We start from the raw sequence: 20,418 nt of genomic DNA, 5'->3' as shown, positions 1-20,418 counted from the left end.
ACTTTTTGTTTGGTTTTGTTTGGGTTTTTTGTTTGTTTGTTTGTTGGGGTTTTTTGGCGGGGTGTTTCTGGTATCTAAAAGGGTATTTTAAGTAACACCAGATATACTTAATTGCTTATTAGAAAGCATAAGCGTACGAGACCGGGGCAGTTACCCACCTACCTCCACCCCCACCTCCCAGCCAGAGTACTGACAGAAAGAGAGCTTTCTTACCGTCAGAGTACTCGGGCTACCCCCACCCCCCCCCCCCCCCCCCCACCCCCAGTGCTGGAGCAAGTCCTATAATTCGGGAACAAATTATAGAAGAGATATTCGGGCAAAATGTGCTAACCTGAGACCATTATTTCCATCATTCTATCTGCAAAATTAGTTGCAAGCCATGTTAAAATGCGTAGTGATTCGTTTGCAAGACAGCTGTTTGGCAGTAATGCCAATACGAGGAAATGTTTTTTTTATCCAGATTCGGGAATTTTCGTTTTATTCGGGCGAAAAAACAACCTGTTCCCCTACAAAAATGGGAGCTAGTACGCCTGGTCTAGTGTGACAATACATTCCATGTATTAGGAATCGCCTGATGTAGGTGGTAGTGTTCGTTTGAGTACGGTCATATCAGGGCTTCTAGAATTTTTATAAAACAAATCCACTAGCCATGGGATCAGATTTAAAAAATTTACTTGCCACGATTAAAAATTCACTCGCCCTACTTTACTTTTACGTTAATACAATTTACTAAATAATAGTAATAATCAGATATGTCACCTAAAGGGGGAGATAGAGCTTAAAAACATTAACACTGGGGATTGGGGTGGGACAGGATATTCATATTTACAAAATTGACTTGACTACAACTTTTTTTTTTTCACTAGCCGTCGGGCATGGTAATAGTAGTTATTTACTAGCCATGGGAGTGGGGCTACTATAATCTAGAAGCCCTGATCATATAATCGAAGGCACGTGTTCGGGGAGGAGGGTTTTTCAGGGGTCGAACTTTTATTTGGAAATATGTTACAATGGTTGAGACTAGTATGCATGATTATGCAGTACATGGTTTTAGGACAACAATTTGCTGACTGCCCTTAAGCTGTATCCTAACCGGCCGCGCGCGACGCGAGCGATTATTTTAGAAATCATTCATTTCAATTGCCGTATCCTAACCGTACGCGTGCGACGCGACATATAAATCTGTCACATCGCGCGCGTGCAGTTAGGATTTGGCAATGGAAATCAATTTCTAAAATAAATCGCTCGCATCGCTGGCGTCGCTCGCGGCCGGTTAGGATAGAGCTTTGTAGAGTGTCGTTTCGCAATAAAGTGCCGAATAAAATTTGTATTGCAATTCGGCACTTTATTGCAAAACGACACTACAGAGCTTTACTCCCCAAGGTCGCTTGGTTATTCAACACTGGATCAATATATCTTTGTTGACGTGAATCCACAATAAGAACGGTAACCACACGGTTTAAGTAGGTCACTAGTGCAACAAAAGTGAACTTTTATTATGACTGTCATATTTAAGTTGTCCACAGAAAAACAGCAGCAACAAGTCAAACAGCAGCAACTTGGAGTATATGGACATTATATTCCTGTATCAGACACTTACCAATCTAAATGGGTTACTTGCCTATAGTCCGTCCCATGTTATAATTTTAGTTTCGTTTGACGTAAGAAGAAAAATAAAAGTGTTTTGAAAATAACACAAAAATACAAACAAACCCAAACTATTTTTGTATACAATTTACATATCATTTGGCTTTGAAATAATTAATTTCTATTAATTCCATAGTTGAAAAAAAAGGCATTCCCTGTAGGACGGACTATAGTAACAAGTTAACCATTTAGGCTTCGATACATTTAATTTTAAACTAAAGACTCACTGAATATTATCGCATCACTTGTAAATGATATAACTACGTATCTCAAATAAACAAGTGGTTAGGTACAAACGAGTACTATAATATTTCATTCAGTTGGTCCAGTTTCGATACTTCATAATCTACCTTGCTTGCTGATACTGTACATGGTTAAAGACATTTTATGTCGTTCGGGAATAACAAATAATTACCGGCAACTTGTTATACATAATTACATTGTACAAAATACTAATAGCCACATCATCTGATACATACTTACGTACGTGTTCGCTGGGTACAACATTATGTGTGTGAATGTGAAAATCTTCCGGTTTCACAAATATGCACTGAACTGGTTAACGAGCACTCGTAATATTACTACGTCGAGGCGATAGAGTCCACCCTAAAACTGGTTACTGATCCGATTGAAAATATATATACATGTATATACACAAAAGGATTGGGCACACGTTATCCAACTTCCGAGGCAATCTCCTTACAAACATTAAATTGTACAATAATGGCGACTGCAATTCTCAATAAATAAATAAATCGATCAATAAAGTAAACGTGTGTAAACTAGTTACTGGTGTCAGATCGAAACCCCTCCCTACTCTAAACACATTTTCCCCCCCCCCCCCCCCCCCCCCGCAATACATTTTTCGAGGGAGCATCTCTACATCTCCCCATAAACTTTGCTCGCCAGTCTCGACTACCCTTCTGCTAAAATTCCTGCACACGCTCCTGACTGTGTATATGTGGCACTGTGTTTGTTTGTGTATCTGTGTGATTGGTTGATTTATGTGCATGTGTTCTCCGCAAACCCCTGGAGATTTTATGAGCTAAAAAGGTTTCTCATCTTTGTATTGAAAATTCCATCAAAATTGAGATGTTTTCGTTTTAATTTTTCTTGTTACAGTCCTACAATTGATAAATAAACATGTAATTTATTTCTTTCTTTTTTTAATATATTTTTCGTAAACAAATTTTTTTTTCCTGAATAAATAAATGCTTATTTCCTTTTAGTTATTTATTCACTGGCTTTTCAAGAGAACGTATAAAATGCTTTTAAAATGTAAAACAATATATGGAAAGATGATTTTGACCAATTAAGACTCAATATATGGCTAATCATGACTTTTTAAAGCTATAATGCCCTGTATATTTATCAATCAACCATTTTGGGCCGTTTTTGTCAACAGTTCAACCAAGATTACCGATTCAAATAAAAATCTACCACTTTAAATTGTTTGGTTCATGCAAAAATAATGCTGTGCACACACCTACTGTTCTTGGAAAACTCGCAGACCAATGGGCCGATCGTTGTGCCATCACACTTAAGGCTAGGCAACATTTAGGTTTTTTTTAAGGACAACCCCCGTGCTCACCGTAGTCGACTGGTCATTGCTTACCTGCAACAGTAAAACATCAACACACTACCATGGCCAGCTCTGTGCCCAGACCTTTTACCCATTGAACATTTATGGCATATCATTGGATGACTTTCAGGGAAAATGGAACAGGGTCCCCTCACACTCTTTTGGATGTTTGACCAGGCACAAGACACGTCGGATTCATTCATGCTTGGCGAACCATGGTGGTATGACTCATTATTAGTATATGAAAGAAAAACTTTACTTTTTCAATATCAATATTTGTTGCATATCTGGGTTACATCAGTTCATATATCACTCACCTGGTTTGAAATTTGTTTGCTAATGATCTATTACATGAGTATTTTTGCTTTGATACTACATACGACAGACATTAAAACATTTCTGTTATATTGGTGGGTTTTTTAAATATCCCCTTCTTACTTTAAACAGTAAATATTTACTTATATTTAATAGTGTGGGTCTACATAAATCTATATTACAAAGTGTACAATATGTATAACCAGCTATTTCATTAAAATAACGTTGATAAAATGAATACTGTATTATACATCCTAAAGACCAACCTTTCCTCAAAATCATTGAGCACACGCCAGATTTAAAAACAAAAACATGTTTATTTGTTGAAAAGCATACATTATCACAAAAGACTGGACATAGTCTGAATACTTTCCTTAAAGCCCCAATCTCTTATGTATTTTTAACATCGAACCATTTACAATCATGTAATCCAAGTCATATACAAAATAATGTGGTTTTCACTTTTCACCAATTACACTTACAGAAGGTGGGAGCAGAGACCTATTTAGTTAATTTGTATTTTAAAAAAACAATGTGATGAGACTTAAGTTGTACCAAGGAATCACAGGCCTTGTGTTTTATAACATACAGGCAGACTGAAAATAACTCGCTACATTGGCTTTTTATTTTGTATCTAACTCATTCAGAACAACTTATTATTATGTACCATAATGATTTATATATTGATTGAAAATAACCGTGGGTTTGTGCAATTTTTGTAATTTAATAGTCAGTTTGGCTAAATTTTCTGTCCACCCAGAGCAGGTCGTGAATTATATACAAAGTTATCTACAACACTGGCGTAGGAAGCAGGGGCAAGGGAGACATGTGCCCCCCCCCCCCCCCCCACCCCCACCACTTTGTAGCAGCATATATATTTATACATGGATACGTGTATTTATAAATGTATGTGTGTGTGTTCCCCCACACACACTTTCTGGCACCTTCCTACGTGCGTGACAAACATGATATGATGTTGAATAAATTACTTTTTTTAATTCAAATTAAATGTACATAATTCCAGCCAATATTTTATTGCATCATCTAATAAGTCAGGTGCTGTGCGACTGCCTTTAATGTTGTAACTGTGTTTGCATGCTGCATCAGTTAAATATGTTAAATGATGTTATTAGATTACTGGAGATTGGAGCTTTAAAACAAATTAAAATAAAAACAGATTATCAGTCTAACAGTGTAGTGTGTAGGTGCAGTCTTAGAATGTGTTTTACAAAGAAACAGATTACACAGATGAACCCAACACACAGGGGTACAAAAGGAGATGGATGAGTAGTGTAGTGTGAATGCATGCGTGGTTATTTAACTGTGTGTCAGACGAAATCACTCCATCTTCATAGATAACACATTAACATGATACAAAGCCAACAAAATACTTAGAAACATACAAGATGAAATAGCACATTAGCAACAGAAAATCTTAATAAACAATGTCTCAAGAAATAGAAAAACTAAAAGCAATTAATCTGTCACATTTTAAAGCTGTAACCTCAAGTATATTTTTATTATGTTATCATTTAGAATAGATCATCCACATTAATTTTCTTACTGATGCACGTCATCCTTCGATATCCTTTGGCTATAGTAATCTACTAAATAAGGTCACATAAAAATGGATTATATTTTCTATTTTGAAACTCAGAAGCAGGGCATATTCCACTGCTTGGTATTATTATGTAATATGGTGGAGGCGAGATTTTACTTTTAAACACCTCAATACATTGAAAAATTCAAAAGAGAATTCTATAATGCTGTCCATGTTAGAAAAAAATTGCTGTCAGAAATGGTTGAAAAATTACAACAAATAGTAATCTTAAATGGAACATGATGTGTGACAAGTTTAAAATTATTATGCGAGGCTAACGGTGAAAGTCATAAAAAGTACTAAAGGGAATAATCATCTCCAAGAATCAAAACACATTAGTAAACTGAAGTCTGTGACTTAGCATAAGTTCATTAGCACTGCAAGTACATAAATATATACATATCATAGCTTGACATTAGTTCATTAAAAAAGTGCCATGAACTAATGAAACATAATGAAAAGTAAGTAAATAACGCTGTACAAAGGGGGATAATTATCAAAAATGGTCAAATAAAACAAGTGAACTAAACTAATAGGATCACAATTATGTGGAAAGAGGTGTGTTATTTAAAATTGAAAAACAATGATACTAAATGTTAAATCAACTAAAGAAAAAATGACAGGGAGCTGTAATATGTAAGAATACTGCAGTAAACACAAAACAGTGTACACAGTTTGGGTATTCACTCGTAGGAAAAATAAATCTACAAGCACTAAGAGTATTTCACACAAATATCCAATATAATCCGTCCAGAAAATAATTAGAAAAACAGATTTTCATTGCATGTTGCAATAACTTTCTAATCACATATGATATGACTGATAAACTAGCCAAACATATCCCAGCCTTTAAATGTTTTAACAATTCATAATAAGTCATCAAAATGCAAATTTGACAACTGTCATATTTTTTGTTGTATTTTGTCATCTAAGAAAACAATATACATTTAGATAGCCAGTATCGAACAACATTGCTAACTAATTACTGAACTTTCATAATCCCACAGTATGGTCAACAGTCTTTACTTAGTAAGCTTTAAATTACTAAAAGTTATGTATTATTGTGAACTTGGTGTTCTTTAACAAACCCTACAGGTCAAACAGTACTTTGTAATCTTTAAATTACTAAAGTTAAGTATTTTTGTTAATGTATTGGTGTTCTTTAACAAACCCCACAGTTTAGTCAGTCCTTATAATCTTTAAATGACCAAAGTTAATGTATTTTTATGAACTTGGTTGCGTTCTTTCACAATAAGCCAAGCACTATGTGCAAACAGTCGTTATAGCCGAGTGCTGAAACACTTCAGTTGACAATGGCTCCATCACCAGTAAAATGAGTTGGTTAGAAAACTGGCTGCAGACCTAATCCAGCCACCTTTCTTCTTCTCGACATCGCCCGTCCGAGCCATGGCTTTCGTATCGACAACTGGGCTGTCGGCATCGTCAGACAGGTAGTCCGGCAGCTCAGAGTTTTCCTTGTCAGCATCGTCGCCGTGTGCACCAAATGACAGCAGCATCTGCAGATGATTTCAGCATATATGTTACATTAATAGAGGATTCGCTACAAGTGGTTTTTAATAAGGAAAATATCAACTGACTCTGTGTCAATCGGTCACAGTACTAAATGACATCATCAGGATTAGCACAAATGTAGTTTGACATCACACATTTTAACTAAATCTTATGAAAACAATACGCTTAGGTATACATGTCTTGGCAGCAAAACATTATTAACCCGGTTAATAATGGTAAATATCAAATGGATTTATGACATGGATTCTATGGGTATTCTATAGGATGAATAATATTATCTACCTTGCATTTGTTCACCAAGACACCCATTTCAAATATGCTCATTCATACAAATTATTATATAGAGGGATATTTTTTACTTTATTTTGTCCAGCATTGGTCATTTAGCCATATATGAATGTCTGAACAGAGAAATGTGTTGTTAGAATTGTATAGCAATCCCCGACACATGATACTGAACAAAACAATCCATTTTTTATGACATAAACACTGATTTTTTTCTTCCTATGTAACCTTTAACTACTAGGCCAATTTAATTATGTAAATACAGAATGATCCTTGACAAGTAGTTGGTTAAGTTGGAACTTTGTTAATTTTTACAAGTGTAAACAAATTGCTGAAATGTTAGATCAAAACTAAAAAGTGAAAAAAAAGGAAAAGAAGTGACATTGTCTCGAGACAAGGTTGGCAACATGGCAATAAACAAATAAAAGGTCCATTGCCAGCTATGATATTTAATTAACACATGCAATGTGTTGTAATTTTGGTTAAGATAGGCCGAGTTCGGGTTTGGGTTAGGTGTTTTTATCAATTTATTAATGTGATTTACAGTTTATTATATGTTCCTTCACAAACATGTCTCGTGATTAGCTTGAAAGATCAACAAAAATAACAATGAATTTAATTCACTGTGTTCCTATTGTGTGAATTTGTTATTTTAAAAACGTTTATTCAGCAAAATAAAGAGTAAGCAAAAGTAACGTTGGCTTGGCATGATCGAACAGATGTTGGTAACTTTTTATTTTCATATTGATTTTCAACATGACTGAATTTTCAGCTAAACGTTTCCGTGTTGAACTATCACTCGATGATAAACTTAAAATAATTAAAAGTTTCGAATGTATACCTAAACCAACATTAAAATCTTGGAGTGAAAAGTTTTGTATCGGGAAATCAACAGTTGGAGACGATGGATATGTTTCTCAATGTGGACGGATTCAGCAATTGATTGACAATTTGTGGATTTGTTGATATATTTCTTGTTCAAAATTATTCATACGTTAATAAGTGTATTATTTTGTTTAAATGCCACATAAATGCAAAATTTTTTCAACATTTCATTGTTGTTGTTTTTAAACACTTTATCACTTTCCCTATTTAATGGAGAACGGAAGGTAGTTACGTAAATGCAGACCCCTGAAAAAACCCAGACACCTCTGAAAACCGGACATTTTACTTGGTCCCATGAATGTCCGGTTTAGAGGGGTTTCACTGTATATATATTTTGCAAATTCTGTGTTACTGTTATCAATTTTAAGTAATTTTATCACAAATATTGAATGCCTGACATTAACATGAAACCTTTCAATTGGTTCTCGGGGTGGGATGTAGCCCAGTAGTAAAGTGTTCGCTTGATTCGCGGTCAGTCTAGAATCGATTCCCGTCGGTGGACGCATTGGGCTATTTCTTGTTCCAGCCAGTGCTCCACAACTGGTGTAACAAAGGCTGTGGTATGTACTATCCTGTCTGTGGGACGGTGCATATAAAAGATCCCTTGCTGCTAATTGAAAAGAGTAGACCATGAAATGGCGACAGCCTTAACCATATGCCTGACGCCATATAACCGTAAATAAAATGTGTTGAGTGCGTCATTAAATAAAACATTTCCTTCTTCAATTGGTTCTCTTTCTATGAATCAAACCTCAAATTTGACAAAAAGACCTGACTTTGAAAAACAAAAAAATTTCTACTTCCGGTGTTTTCCTATCTGTTTATTCAGTGGCCTCCAGAAAGGTTTGAATTTTTTTTTTTTAGTCTATTATCATCAGACATATTATAGGAGACTGTCGGCCTTGAATGTTATAAAGTCTCATGTGATTTTTGGGAGTACCAGGCTTCTGGTATCCTGAACGCGTTAACTAACCTCTTCACCATTCTCCTCTTTAACAACCTGCTGGGCAATCATGGTCTGTGACTTCGATATGGCATGAACTAGAGCCTACAAACAGGAGCAATTTAAAGACATAAACAACTGATAAATGTCACACCATCTATTTTGGTACCAGTGGTGAAATATTTAATTTAACTAAGTAATAATGTATTTGAGCAAAAACAGCCAACTACACTATTAGGCTACATGTATTTAAGGAATAAAAACATGAAGAGGGTGCGTTGAATCTGTGGCAAAACCTTTTAATGCACATTTTTCTGAAATATTTTGTTTGATATTATAGAAACAAATTTGACTTCCATCCCAACCCTAGTGAGAAATGAAGATTTTGCTTTTATATTTTTCATTTGGATGTTCCACATCATCTAGAATATGTGCACAACATGTTTGCTTGATAAAATAGCAGACACTTTTCAAATCTAGGTCTAAAGTCATGGTTTTCAGAAAAACAAGTTTTAATGTTTAAAAATGGCAAGAAAAACTAAAAAACGTTTTCCAGATTATATAGCTTCACATCAATTGTATTACGTGTATGTCCACCCCCACCCAGTACATGAAAAAGATCACAAACAAAATTCAAAACGGGACTACTCATTTTCATAGTGGCCAATATCGGTTTTGGTTGTCTACCATCAATAGTCATCCTGTGGTTTACATAGCTTAGTCAACAATAGCCTTTTCACTAAATTTAAAATGAAAAGCGGCTTATGTTGGCTAACATTACCTGAAGATGAACGTACCCCTGAGGATATTAAAAAAGGTAAAAGGTGTTTTGAGTTAAAGTTAATGCAAACATCAGAATGACCAAAAAACAAAACAAGGGAGGCATATATGTTAAAATCCCAACAACAAAACTTGCAAAAACAAAACATATTTATTACATGTCGTAAAATTAATCTATTACTACTATACACAAATACTCTATGATGATTAAAACCTGAAACCTCTGCTATTAAGCTACAGGTATGTGTAAAGTACAGTTAAAAAGAAAGGTAGAACAATTGGTGATAATTAAAAAGCAAAACCTACCTCTGGTTTAACGTCAGACTTTGTTTTGAGAATGCATCTTTTTTTGTTGAGGTCAAAGGTTATACTGACCACACCCTTTATGTGAAGCAGAAGTCTCATGCACAAATCTCGGTCATGCTGCAGTCAAATAGGAAATCAACAGTTTTATTGTGGGTTTTTACAAAATAAAGGAAAGAAACTTTTTTTAAATAACATTTCAACAGCTTTAAACTAGAACTATTAGTGCATAAGATTATGCACAAGATGTGGAGTGGAGGTAGTAAACCATAAACTTAACGTGTTTAGTATGTGTACTTAAAAGCAGGCATCGAAATAAGCATTGTGTCTGGTAACCCATTTACAGGTTACCACAAAATATAGTCTGGTAACCTATAGTTTTGAGAAAACAATCTAAACGCAAAACATTAACGTTAAACTTTTAACATAAAATTTGACCTCATCACCGTTGCAAGAGTATTACCTATATCTCGCATGTTTGCTTTGTAAAGGCGAGACAAAAACAGACATTCCAATGTATTCATACAAGTATTTACAACTGATTTGATATACTAATAAAATAAGTTATTTGTTGACACAACCAAATCATAAAAAATCACACAATTCACCACTATCTTAATCTTTTTCTGCTTCCTTTTGTTAATTTCAAACAAAGAAAGAAAGAAAAAAAAGAAATGTTTTATTTAATGACGCAATCAACACATTTTATTTACGGTTATATGGCGTCAGACATTAGTGTTAAGGACAACACAGAAAATCAGGGCACAATATTTCACATGAACCGCCGTTCTGTTCGCGTGTCGGTTATGCAAAATTAAATTTACTCGAACCGCAAATCGGTTACGTCGTGACCTGTAGACGTTCCGAAATTAAAACTTGCAGACTTCACGATTATAGTAATTTTATTCATGCAGACATACTACTAGTATTCCGACACATGTTTTAGACTGATTTTTAGATACTTGATGTGCAGCAAACCAGTAGCCAACGGTATATTGCAACGGTTGTAACTTGTGACCAAAGGCTCCTAGCAGCACTGGAAGATTGACCGCCCCACTCTAAGAAGAAATAGGAAGTGGGGTCGGCCCCTGCTACTCTTTTCTAGACTTTACTTTGCTTTATAGTGATACCATCTCGTATCCTCCGGAGTCAGGCCCGTCCGCACCACTATACCAACCCATGACGACTGGACTATACCCTAGTCTGATACTCTCTCTCATTCAGACGGATCCGGTTTCTCAAGATCTGTATTTCAGCACAGCACTACACCTTCAACGTTTATCGACTGTCAATCTAGGGGTTTTCTTGACAGGAATGCAACACATCTCGTCCCTTTAAGCTGTGCACCCAAACGGCCTTAACGAGGCCACTCGCGTGGACATATCGATCGGACTTTAAACTTTTAGATCTGAGTTCAAAACTTTATGTCTAAATTACTTTCTTTTTTTTAAATATTATTAAATAGTCCGATCCTCTCTTCTTTCTCTTAGTTAATTTTGGACTGTTCTTCTAAAATGCTCCAAATTATATAAATATTCAGCCAAGCAGTCAATTCTTTTTATTTTTGGCTTGTAACCTTTTACTTTTTTTTTATTTATTCTATTAACTTTTTTACTAATTGCTATTTCCAAAATTCTGCCCATTTTCAACACCCGCCCCCCCCCCCCCCCCCCCCCCCCATCCCGAGTCAGGCCACCGATCTTATCGGAGGTCGGACTCGGGATGGGCATGTTCGAAACCCTAGTGGTATATGGGCACGTTAAACTAGTTATCATCATCATGATCAAAGGCTCAGTATAGAGTCGAGCCAAAAGTTTTAAAGAAATGTGCACGGACCGCTAAGGCGCCTAAATTATCTGCTGCTATTCTATCTTTAAAGGTATATATGTAGACATAATATTGGATTGCTTATAATTTTACGAAGGTTGAACACGGTTTTAACGTAAACAAAAATGTCACAAAAGCTAAAAAAAAATACTAACATCGTACAATGAGCTTTAAATAACAAACATTTGGAATGTCACTGTAGTATAGAAGTACCAGCGATAAAGTGAAAGTACCATCGCCACCTCAAAATATCAGTGTCAAATTGTGGTCTTTCTTTTTATGTTATTACAAGATTTATTTTTATTAATCAAATCATGCACCAATGAGTAGCCTGTTTTATAGTTCAGAGGAACTGGACATTTGTTGTTTGGGATTTTGGGTGGGTTTTTTTTTAATCTGGTGTATACTAAATTTTACAAATTATCAGTGACAAATGGTAGCCTTTATTTGTTATTTATATAAAAAAAATTATTAGTCTAATCATGCACCAGTGAGTGACTGAGTGTTTTGCATTATTCTTCAGAGGAACCAGGGAATGGGCATGTTTCCTACAAATGTATCTATTTTGTTTCAGTACTGGGCTGATATTAAGTCCTTTTACAATAGTGTTAACTTCAGCAAGCTGCACAGAGGTTCTAGAATACGGTGCCCGAGAACAGTGGTTTTTAGATTCGGGCAAATAAAAAATACTTTTTGCGATCCCGATGGCAAGTGGTGAATAATAATAATAATAATAATAATAATAATAAATCTACAACGCTACGATCGTACGAGAACAAAGGAAACATCTACAAGTCACTTCTTTCGATTTGCAAGCATTAAAAACTGTTTTACAAAATGTTTTCTTTTGTATTTTGTTTTAACTTTTATGTTTGAGCTAAACATTATGTATTTAAAATATAATTTCAACGTAACTTTGAGGTAACTGATCAGGTAATCCACAGGTTACGCAAATATAATTCACGTAACCGAATAATTGGTTACCTAGGTAAAAACCACGTGAACCGACTTCCGGTTACCTCAGATTTTCGAAATATTGTTCCCTGGAAAATGAGAGAGGAAACCCGCTGTCGCCACTTCATGGGCTACTCTTTTCGATTAGCAGCAAGGGATCTTTTATATGCACAATCCCACAGACAGGGTAGTACATACCACGGTCTTTGATATACCAGTCATGGTGCACTGGCTGGAATGAGAAATAGCCCAATAGGCCCACTGACGGGGATTGATCCCAGACCGACCATGCATCAAGCAAGCATTGTAACACTGGGACTGGGCTACGTCCCACAGCAAAAAGAAAGAAAGAAAAACTGATATATAGTCTTCTAATAAATCAATACTCTGTTAAAATGGAGCCAGGTTAGTTTTCAGATGGCCTTATAAATAAAATAACCTTCATAAAATACTGTTCAGTTTGTAAATATGAACCAGCAGAAATACTCAACCACATTTATCATTCCCCGTATCTGCAGAATCATGTTCTTGTACTTTCCGTTAGCCAACAAACTCCGGTTTTTCTGAAAACTGCTATTTCTTCTGAAATATATATGTACATCAGAATTCTGAGAGTACTGATACATGTGACCTACCAGGCCTAATACATTTTTATATCTCCTAAATTCAAGGGCCATAACTCAGTCAAGATCTATAAGTCCATATTATGATAAAGCTATACAAAAAGAATTCATTTCAATAACTCGAGGTGCAACGAAAACATGTCTGGAAAACTATATACGGGATAGATGAACAGATAAACAGACCAATAAAACCTATAGTGCCCTCTGGATGGACCAGCAGAGGACTAAACAGAAAAATAATTTGTTTTTAATGTGACTGATATTTCTGAATTATAACAATCTCTTTAACTTTACTAGGATTGCAGGGCTAGAAATGAAAAAAAAAAATCTACATGCACCAGGTGCATGCTAAAAAAAAAGTTACATGCACCATTAAAATTCTGCATGCACCAAAAATAAGGTAAATCCTGTTAACAATGAGGAAAATACTATTTTAATTACCTTGATTACAGTGTTGATTTTTTTTTATACGAAGCTATTCGGAATTATTCGGCAATACCTATATTTATTTATTAACAGTACCGGAACGTTATAAAACTGCGTTTATTACTGATTCTTGATCAAATTTGATAATTTCACCCAACGTAAACACCTTACAGAAATCTATAATAGACCTATTACAAAAACGTACGCATATTTGTGTTTTGTATTAAGCAAGTTATCAACTTTTTTAACTCAATAAAATCTGTTGGTATAATATAAATTAGCCTACGGAATTCGACAAGAAGTTGCAATTGAAATAATCACTGGCTGACTTCGAGTGAACTACGCGAGTAACGCACCTGCACGTTCGCAATCATCTGATCAAGTGTCCATATCTGAGGTTGAAAATGTTCAAGGCAGTTACGGTACTTTGTGTTGATCACAGATCTGGCGGAGTTCAATTTGTCAGTGACGACAACAACTGTGTTATGCGCGTGGATACCCCAAAGTCGGTCTCGACCACCTTCCCTAATACCGTTCACGGATATAACCGAAATATTCCCGGCAATTTTCGCAAATATATTTCACGGAAATGACCGAAAGGGCGCCATTGTTGTAAGTAGGATTATGGGATACAAAATGGATAAGATAAAAGTTATCGTTTTCATGTGGCGAACAGATTACGAAATGCATACGCAAAATTCAACAACTTGAGTCTGAATCTGGTAGACAACAGGATACTAGTATACGCAATACACAGTACTTGAAAAATATTAGCATGCACCGCATGCACCCAGTTTTAAAAGTTACATGCACATGCAAAAATTAGCATGCACCGGTGCATGTACTAACACTGCATTTCGAGCCCTGGATTGGTTTAATTACGTTTTCACTGCATTGTACGAAATGTGAGCTGCCATTGGTCTGCTGTCTATTTTTTACCTAGATGACTGGCCTTGGGTGTTGCTGCTGTCTTTCAGTGGTGTTTGCTGCAGCAGTTCAGTGGTGGTCAACAACAGGTAGAGTTTCTCAGCCAAATCCTTCACGTCAGGCTTGTCATCATGTCTACAATCAAACAACACTCGGGTCAATAATGAACCAACAGCAAGATGTATTTATGTAACAGCACATAGTATATAACAACACTGGGCGTATATCGAAACAACACTGGCGTCTATCCTGAACAACACTAAGATATATTTAATATGAACTAACACTGGGATGTATAATGAAACAACACTGGGATCTAAGGGTGTAACGAATACACATGTTGGCGAATACGATACATATTACAAATATGAATATGTATTCATGTCCATGAATACAAAAATAAAAAAGGTTTTGCAGAGAGGACAAACAGTATTTATTTATTTAAAGTAAACCCTTGTTAACCATGGGCTTGTCTGTTGTCTAGTCCATTATTACGTTATTTTTAAGGAACACTATAACATGTCCACATTTTCACAGGAAAGTGAAGCTGTTTAAGGCTGTTTTGTTGTTTGATATGTATTAATCAATTTAAAAACATATCTGTATTGTCAGAATTCTTGTTGAGAAATACAAAAATTTATTTTACTTTCATTAGTTACATTGCATACACTAACAAAATACACTCACCCGCACCTCATGTTAGGAACCTAACTTTAAGGCTGGTTTAACAATGATGTTATATAGTTTTTTCACAGAAGTGAAATCAAGGTCCACATAGGGTACCAGTCCAATGCATTGAACAAAAACAGATCAGTCTATGCATTTGATCTAATACAAAACAGGTCTGAACCTTATCAAAAACAATTGAATCGGTATTGCATTTTGGTTAATGTTAATTAGAAACATAAATTGTACAGTTAACATTACATATATGTGTAATATGAAATGTGTAATGAAAAACATTGAAATGTGTTATGAAACAACACTGGGATGTGCAATGAAACGACAACAGCACATTCGTAGACACTAACAAAAATGGATTTCGAGACTGGTGAATTTACTGTAAAACCACCCATTATGGGCAATATACCTCAGGCATTTATCTTTGACCCTTATTCGCAGCTGCTAAAAAACAGAAACAGAAAATACCTAGCAGGTAATAATATTTTGATAATTGCAAGTTCATTAAAAAAAAAAAACCCACCAATGTATGTTGAAGATCATACAACAGTAATGAGATGACAGGGCAATACATATCCATGTTTACATGGTTACTGCTACTATGCTAACTGAAATCAAGTGTGTTTGTTATCAGAAAATATATGGTACAAAACCATACTGGCCTTAGTCTTAAACAAAACTAATGTCTGTGGTTAAAGGCTAAAACAATGGCTGCATCTATTAAATTGCGAATGTGTGACCATTATTTAATTAAATTTGTGATATTTTTTTTTAACTGTTACAACAAAATCGTGTTAAATATATATATATATATATATCAATTAAAGTCTGTAGTGGTCCAAAACCCTTAATTTAGCATTCCATTAAAGGTAGATGTCTGGGGGTTTTTGGGTTTTTTTAAAACTGTCAATACTCAGCCTGGCCTATAACTTTGGAACATCCCTAACAATATCTAGAGTGTATCCAAAGCAGCGGAATACGTACCTGAGAAGGCACTCCAGCTGATCCATCATGCCAATGAAATCTCGGAGACCAGGACAATTTTCAGGGCTTTCTGCTAGCAAGAGCAGTGTCTATAAGCAACAAACATAGATTACATGACATACTTGATTACATGACATACTTGTATATATTTTGCAAGCACATCAAGCAAATTACAAATAATCAGAACTCTACCACTGAAAAAATTCTCCTAAAGCAAATTAACAAAATTGTCAGCTGTTTAATTTGGTGAAATAATTTCTCAAAATGATTACCGTTTTGTTGGAAAATAACAATGGGTTTCTGAAATTTTTCATTATAATATATTAATATTTATTACAATTTGGTGTAAATTTTTGCTCACACAGAGCTAGCCTTGATAATACGGTTTAAGCGATCATTCATTGAATCATCAAATATGAATAGCACTTGAATTTTAGAATCAGTTCACTTAAATCATCAAATATAAACTGCATTTTAATTTCATAATTAATTCACTTGAAAGCCAATTAAAATATTAGCATGCTTAATTAGTCTTTAAGACTTTATTTTGTTTTCATAATGACATATTTAAAATTTAAATCCAAAGCATATTCCCAGTAAGTTATTATACAAAGGAATTACATTAAAAAAGAAGAAGTTTTATTTAACAACACACTCAACACATTTTATTTACAGTTATATGGCGTTAGACATATGGTTAAGGACCACACAGATATTGAAACCTGCTGTCGCCACTTCATGGGCTACTCTTTTTGATAAGCAGTGCTTTTATATGCACCATCCCAAAGCCTTTGATATACCAGTCGTGGTGCACTGGTTGGAACGAGAAATAGCCCAATGGGCCCACCGACAGGGATCGATCCAATTGCATGTACATGTATTTAGATTTAAGATAAATTGTACCAGTATTTATTTTCATTTTGTATTATCATCTGTAGTGGAAAACTAACAGCACTAATAGTATGTACATTGTTGTGGAGGGTAATACCACTAACAAGTCTTTGGTAACATAAGCAGACTTTAGTTTAGGCACACTTTTTTTTGCAACAAAAGTAAATTGATGAAAGTTATGTAATAAATAGAATATTCTATATGAATTATGATTGATATTTCATCATGTGAAGTCTGTAATTTTATATATCACACTACCTGTGCAAGATTTATAAAGTTTCTACAGAACAAGCAAGACGGTGGTACCAGTAATTGTAACTTACAATGAGTCCAATTTATTTATGATCATACTGAATTAATATTAATAACACAGTTTACCTCTAAAGCAAGGATGACAATTTTGGTGTCTTTGTTGGACAGCACAACCACAAGTCCTCCAATGCAGGTTTTGTCCTGAAATACAATCAGACATATTGCTTAAAAAACACAGACTTTTATTAAATGTTTTTAACTATGAGTACCACAGACATGCATGCTAGCCTCATTATTATATTAACACTAATAACAGTTATATCAGGGTTCACTAAAGTGTAAACCTTTTATTTTCAAACAGATTTCAATGTTTACCAGTGTCGGTGAAAGACAAAGTCTGTGTAAAAAAGAAAAGAAAAATGTTGTGCAGCACTATTGCTAGGTGTGAAGCTTTTACAGCTTATGAACTTGCATACATGTATACAATCCTTTATACCTTTGACAATGCTGCTCTCTTCTTTGGATCTGTTGCCAAGGCTTTCATACTCAAAATTGCATTTGTCGTTACCATGATGATGATGATGAATGTTCTGCAAAATAATGCAACTGTTGTAAACATTTAATAGTGCAAATTAATAACAAAGTAAACAAATATGGTGTGTGTGTGTGTGTTTTCAGTTTCCACCAGATTTATTCTAAGGTACACCCCAGATAGTCTGAGAATACTATCAGTGCTTTTTCCAAGTTATGGTTGTATTAAAGAAGGCATCTTTGACTACCATTTGGTAAGCACAGATTTGGCAGTTTTAATATACAGTGATATCCATGTCATAAACTCATGTGATAATTTAGTGTATTAACCTGTGTAATAATAAAGGGAACATTTTTGCTTTCAAAATCTTGATTAGCAATATTTCCAGTCTTGAAAATGAAAATTGATTAGCAACTACTGATTTAATGTTTTAAAATTGTGTAGCGATCTCTGAATCTTGCGTATTGAATCGTTACATGATACTGAACAATATGTTCTCTGCAATGGTATTCAAATTTAAAGGTATATGCAAATTTGCAAGGCCTCTGCAAGCCATCAAGATCTGTATACCCAAGTATCACATTTTCATAACATTTGTTTAAAAAATAATAAAATGCATGATTCAACTAATTTGTGTTTATCGTGATGACGTCATCAGTGTTTCTGCCAAAAAGAAAATTTTGGCTATGGCGCTATGGAATTGAATGAAACCAGTCAACATGGGGTATGGGGGCCCTCCCCCAGAAAGAAAATGGGTTAGGTTTAGGGTTAGGGTTAAAAAAAAAAATCATACAGTAATGATAAGTCATTAAGTTTGTCAAAAGCTTAACTTTAAAAAAAAACATCTGCAAAATATTTTGGGTATGGCACCATACCCGTTTTATCTTCTATCAGAAACCCTGGTCATATTGATGCCATGATGGAGGTGACTTTAGTACAGTGATGTGCTAAATTTTGAATGAAAATATTATTTTAGTTTGTATTATATGTTAAAGGGACAGACCCTAGTTTCAACCCGTGAAAATTAACACTAAGTTTAGTTAATCTACAAAACTGTAACACATTTGGATTAAGTTACAATTGAAAGAAACATGAGTCTGTAACTTTCAAATAGTGAAATACCCTCTAAAAATAGACTCCGTAACTGTTACTTCTCTGACACACACGTGTGCATTTTTAAAAATAAGAGAAATGCATTTTGTGATATTAAAAACACCAGGATGACCAAAAATACTTCCAATGTAGGGAAATTGATCATCTTTAGAACCATAAAATATAAGTAAAATATGATTTCAGTTGTCAAAAACGGCTATAATAGTAAAAAATATGCCTTAGTGTTAAAAAACTAGGGTCTGTCCCTTTAAGTAGAATTAGCTACTCATATTTTTATTAATGTAAATAACATCCTATTACAATCCATGCAATTGGAAATGCCGTGGAATTTTTAATTCTCCACAGCACCTTTTTGCCTTGAACTATATTCAGGTTTTTTTAAATGGCATGTTTTTAACCATGGACATTTTTTTAATTGCAGGGGTTGTATTATATAGAGTGCCCGCACCAACAGTATTCTCACATATAAAAAAAAGAATATATCTGGAGTTGCGGGGGAGGGGGGAAGAGTTCGACCCTACCCCTCTATGTCACAGGCTCTAAAGACCACAGGTACCCCCAAATAGAATCCCCTAATACAAATACTATAGTTACATATATAATAATAACGTATGACACAGTATGTTACTATGTAGTACATATCTGATGTCATTGTAATTTGTTTGGGGATATGTATGCTAAAGACTAGCCCTTTCCATTGAAGGGGGAGGGTACAGATCTAACTCATGCCGGTCATATTACAGCAATTCAAATTAAATTAAGTCTACTTCGTAAAAATTATTTGCTAAAAGAAAAATGCAATCAGAAATTAAAAACTGAAAAATCATTATCATAGCTCTGATAATGGACCTTTAATAAATTAAAATTAACATCGGATATCAATAATCATTATATGGCAAACATGTTGGCATTAATTAGTCGATATGTACATATTCCTGTCATTCTACTTAATGTTCACTTATTATAGTAAACCTTAAAGTGTAATACTAATGGGCTTTCCGCTTACCACGTAGTGTTAAAAGATAACTAAATAAAACAAAATTTGTTAAATTTGCCACCAATGACAAAGCATACAGTCATTGGCTACTGGAACAGGAAATACTGCGTTATTGGCCGAAATAAAACGTATTTAAATTGTGAAATATAGTTCTGAAATAGGAACAAATATAATAAATATGTTATAAAAAGCCTTCTGTCTTGGAGAACATTAAAAACATGAATAAATAGCGTTTATTTTAGTTATCTAAAATAATTATAAAAGGCAGCTGGAAGCTAAACATTAAGGCTGCATAATTATTGTTCAGGTCATTCTTTATATTCACGTAGGGCTACTGT

The 20,418-nt window shown here is 34.6% G+C and overlaps 1 protein-coding gene across 1 annotated transcript; it reads right to left on the bottom strand.

The window, feature by feature from the left end:
* Positions 1 to 3,841: 3,841 nt before the first annotated feature.
* On the bottom strand, positions 3,842 to 20,162 carry LOC121375117 (armadillo repeat-containing protein 1-like). Its single transcript, XM_041502361.1, has 9 exons — positions 20,090 to 20,162; positions 17,935 to 18,028; positions 17,565 to 17,639; positions 16,296 to 16,384; positions 14,643 to 14,765; positions 13,146 to 13,236; positions 9,877 to 9,993; positions 8,821 to 8,895; positions 3,842 to 6,661 (listed from the first exon to the last, which is right to left on the bottom strand). Exons 2-9 carry the CDS (start codon positions 18,007 to 18,009, stop codon positions 6,467 to 6,469), a joined length of 840 nt encoding a protein of 279 aa, XP_041358295.1. The 5' UTR covers positions 18,010 to 18,028; positions 20,090 to 20,162; the 3' UTR covers positions 3,842 to 6,466.
* Between the last annotated feature and the right edge of the window lie 256 nt (positions 20,163 to 20,418).

This window comes from Gigantopelta aegis, chromosome 6 (genome assembly GCF_016097555.1).
Source record: "Gigantopelta aegis isolate Gae_Host chromosome 6, Gae_host_genome, whole genome shotgun sequence".
Taxonomy (NCBI): domain Eukaryota; kingdom Metazoa; phylum Mollusca; class Gastropoda; order Neomphalida; family Peltospiridae; genus Gigantopelta; species Gigantopelta aegis.
Note: the sequence above shows the minus strand (reverse complement) of the source record. Positions and strands in the feature narration are given on the sequence as shown.

What these genes read in the sequence shown, in the direction of transcription:
- LOC121375117 (XM_041502361.1), bottom strand. Translation starts at nt 18,009, where the DNA reads ATGGTAACGACAAATGCAATTTTGAGTATGAAAGCCTTGGCAACAGAT. An exon ending in CAGCTGGAGTGCCTTCTCAG is followed by an intron (nt 14,766 to 16,295) that starts GTACGTATTCCG and finishes GTTTGATTGTAG; the next exon opens with ACATGATGACAAGCCTGACG. An exon ending in AGTCTGACGTTAAACCAGAG is followed by an intron (nt 8,896 to 9,876) that starts GTAGGTTTTGCT and finishes TCCTGTTTGTAG; the next exon opens with GCTCTAGTTCATGCCATATC.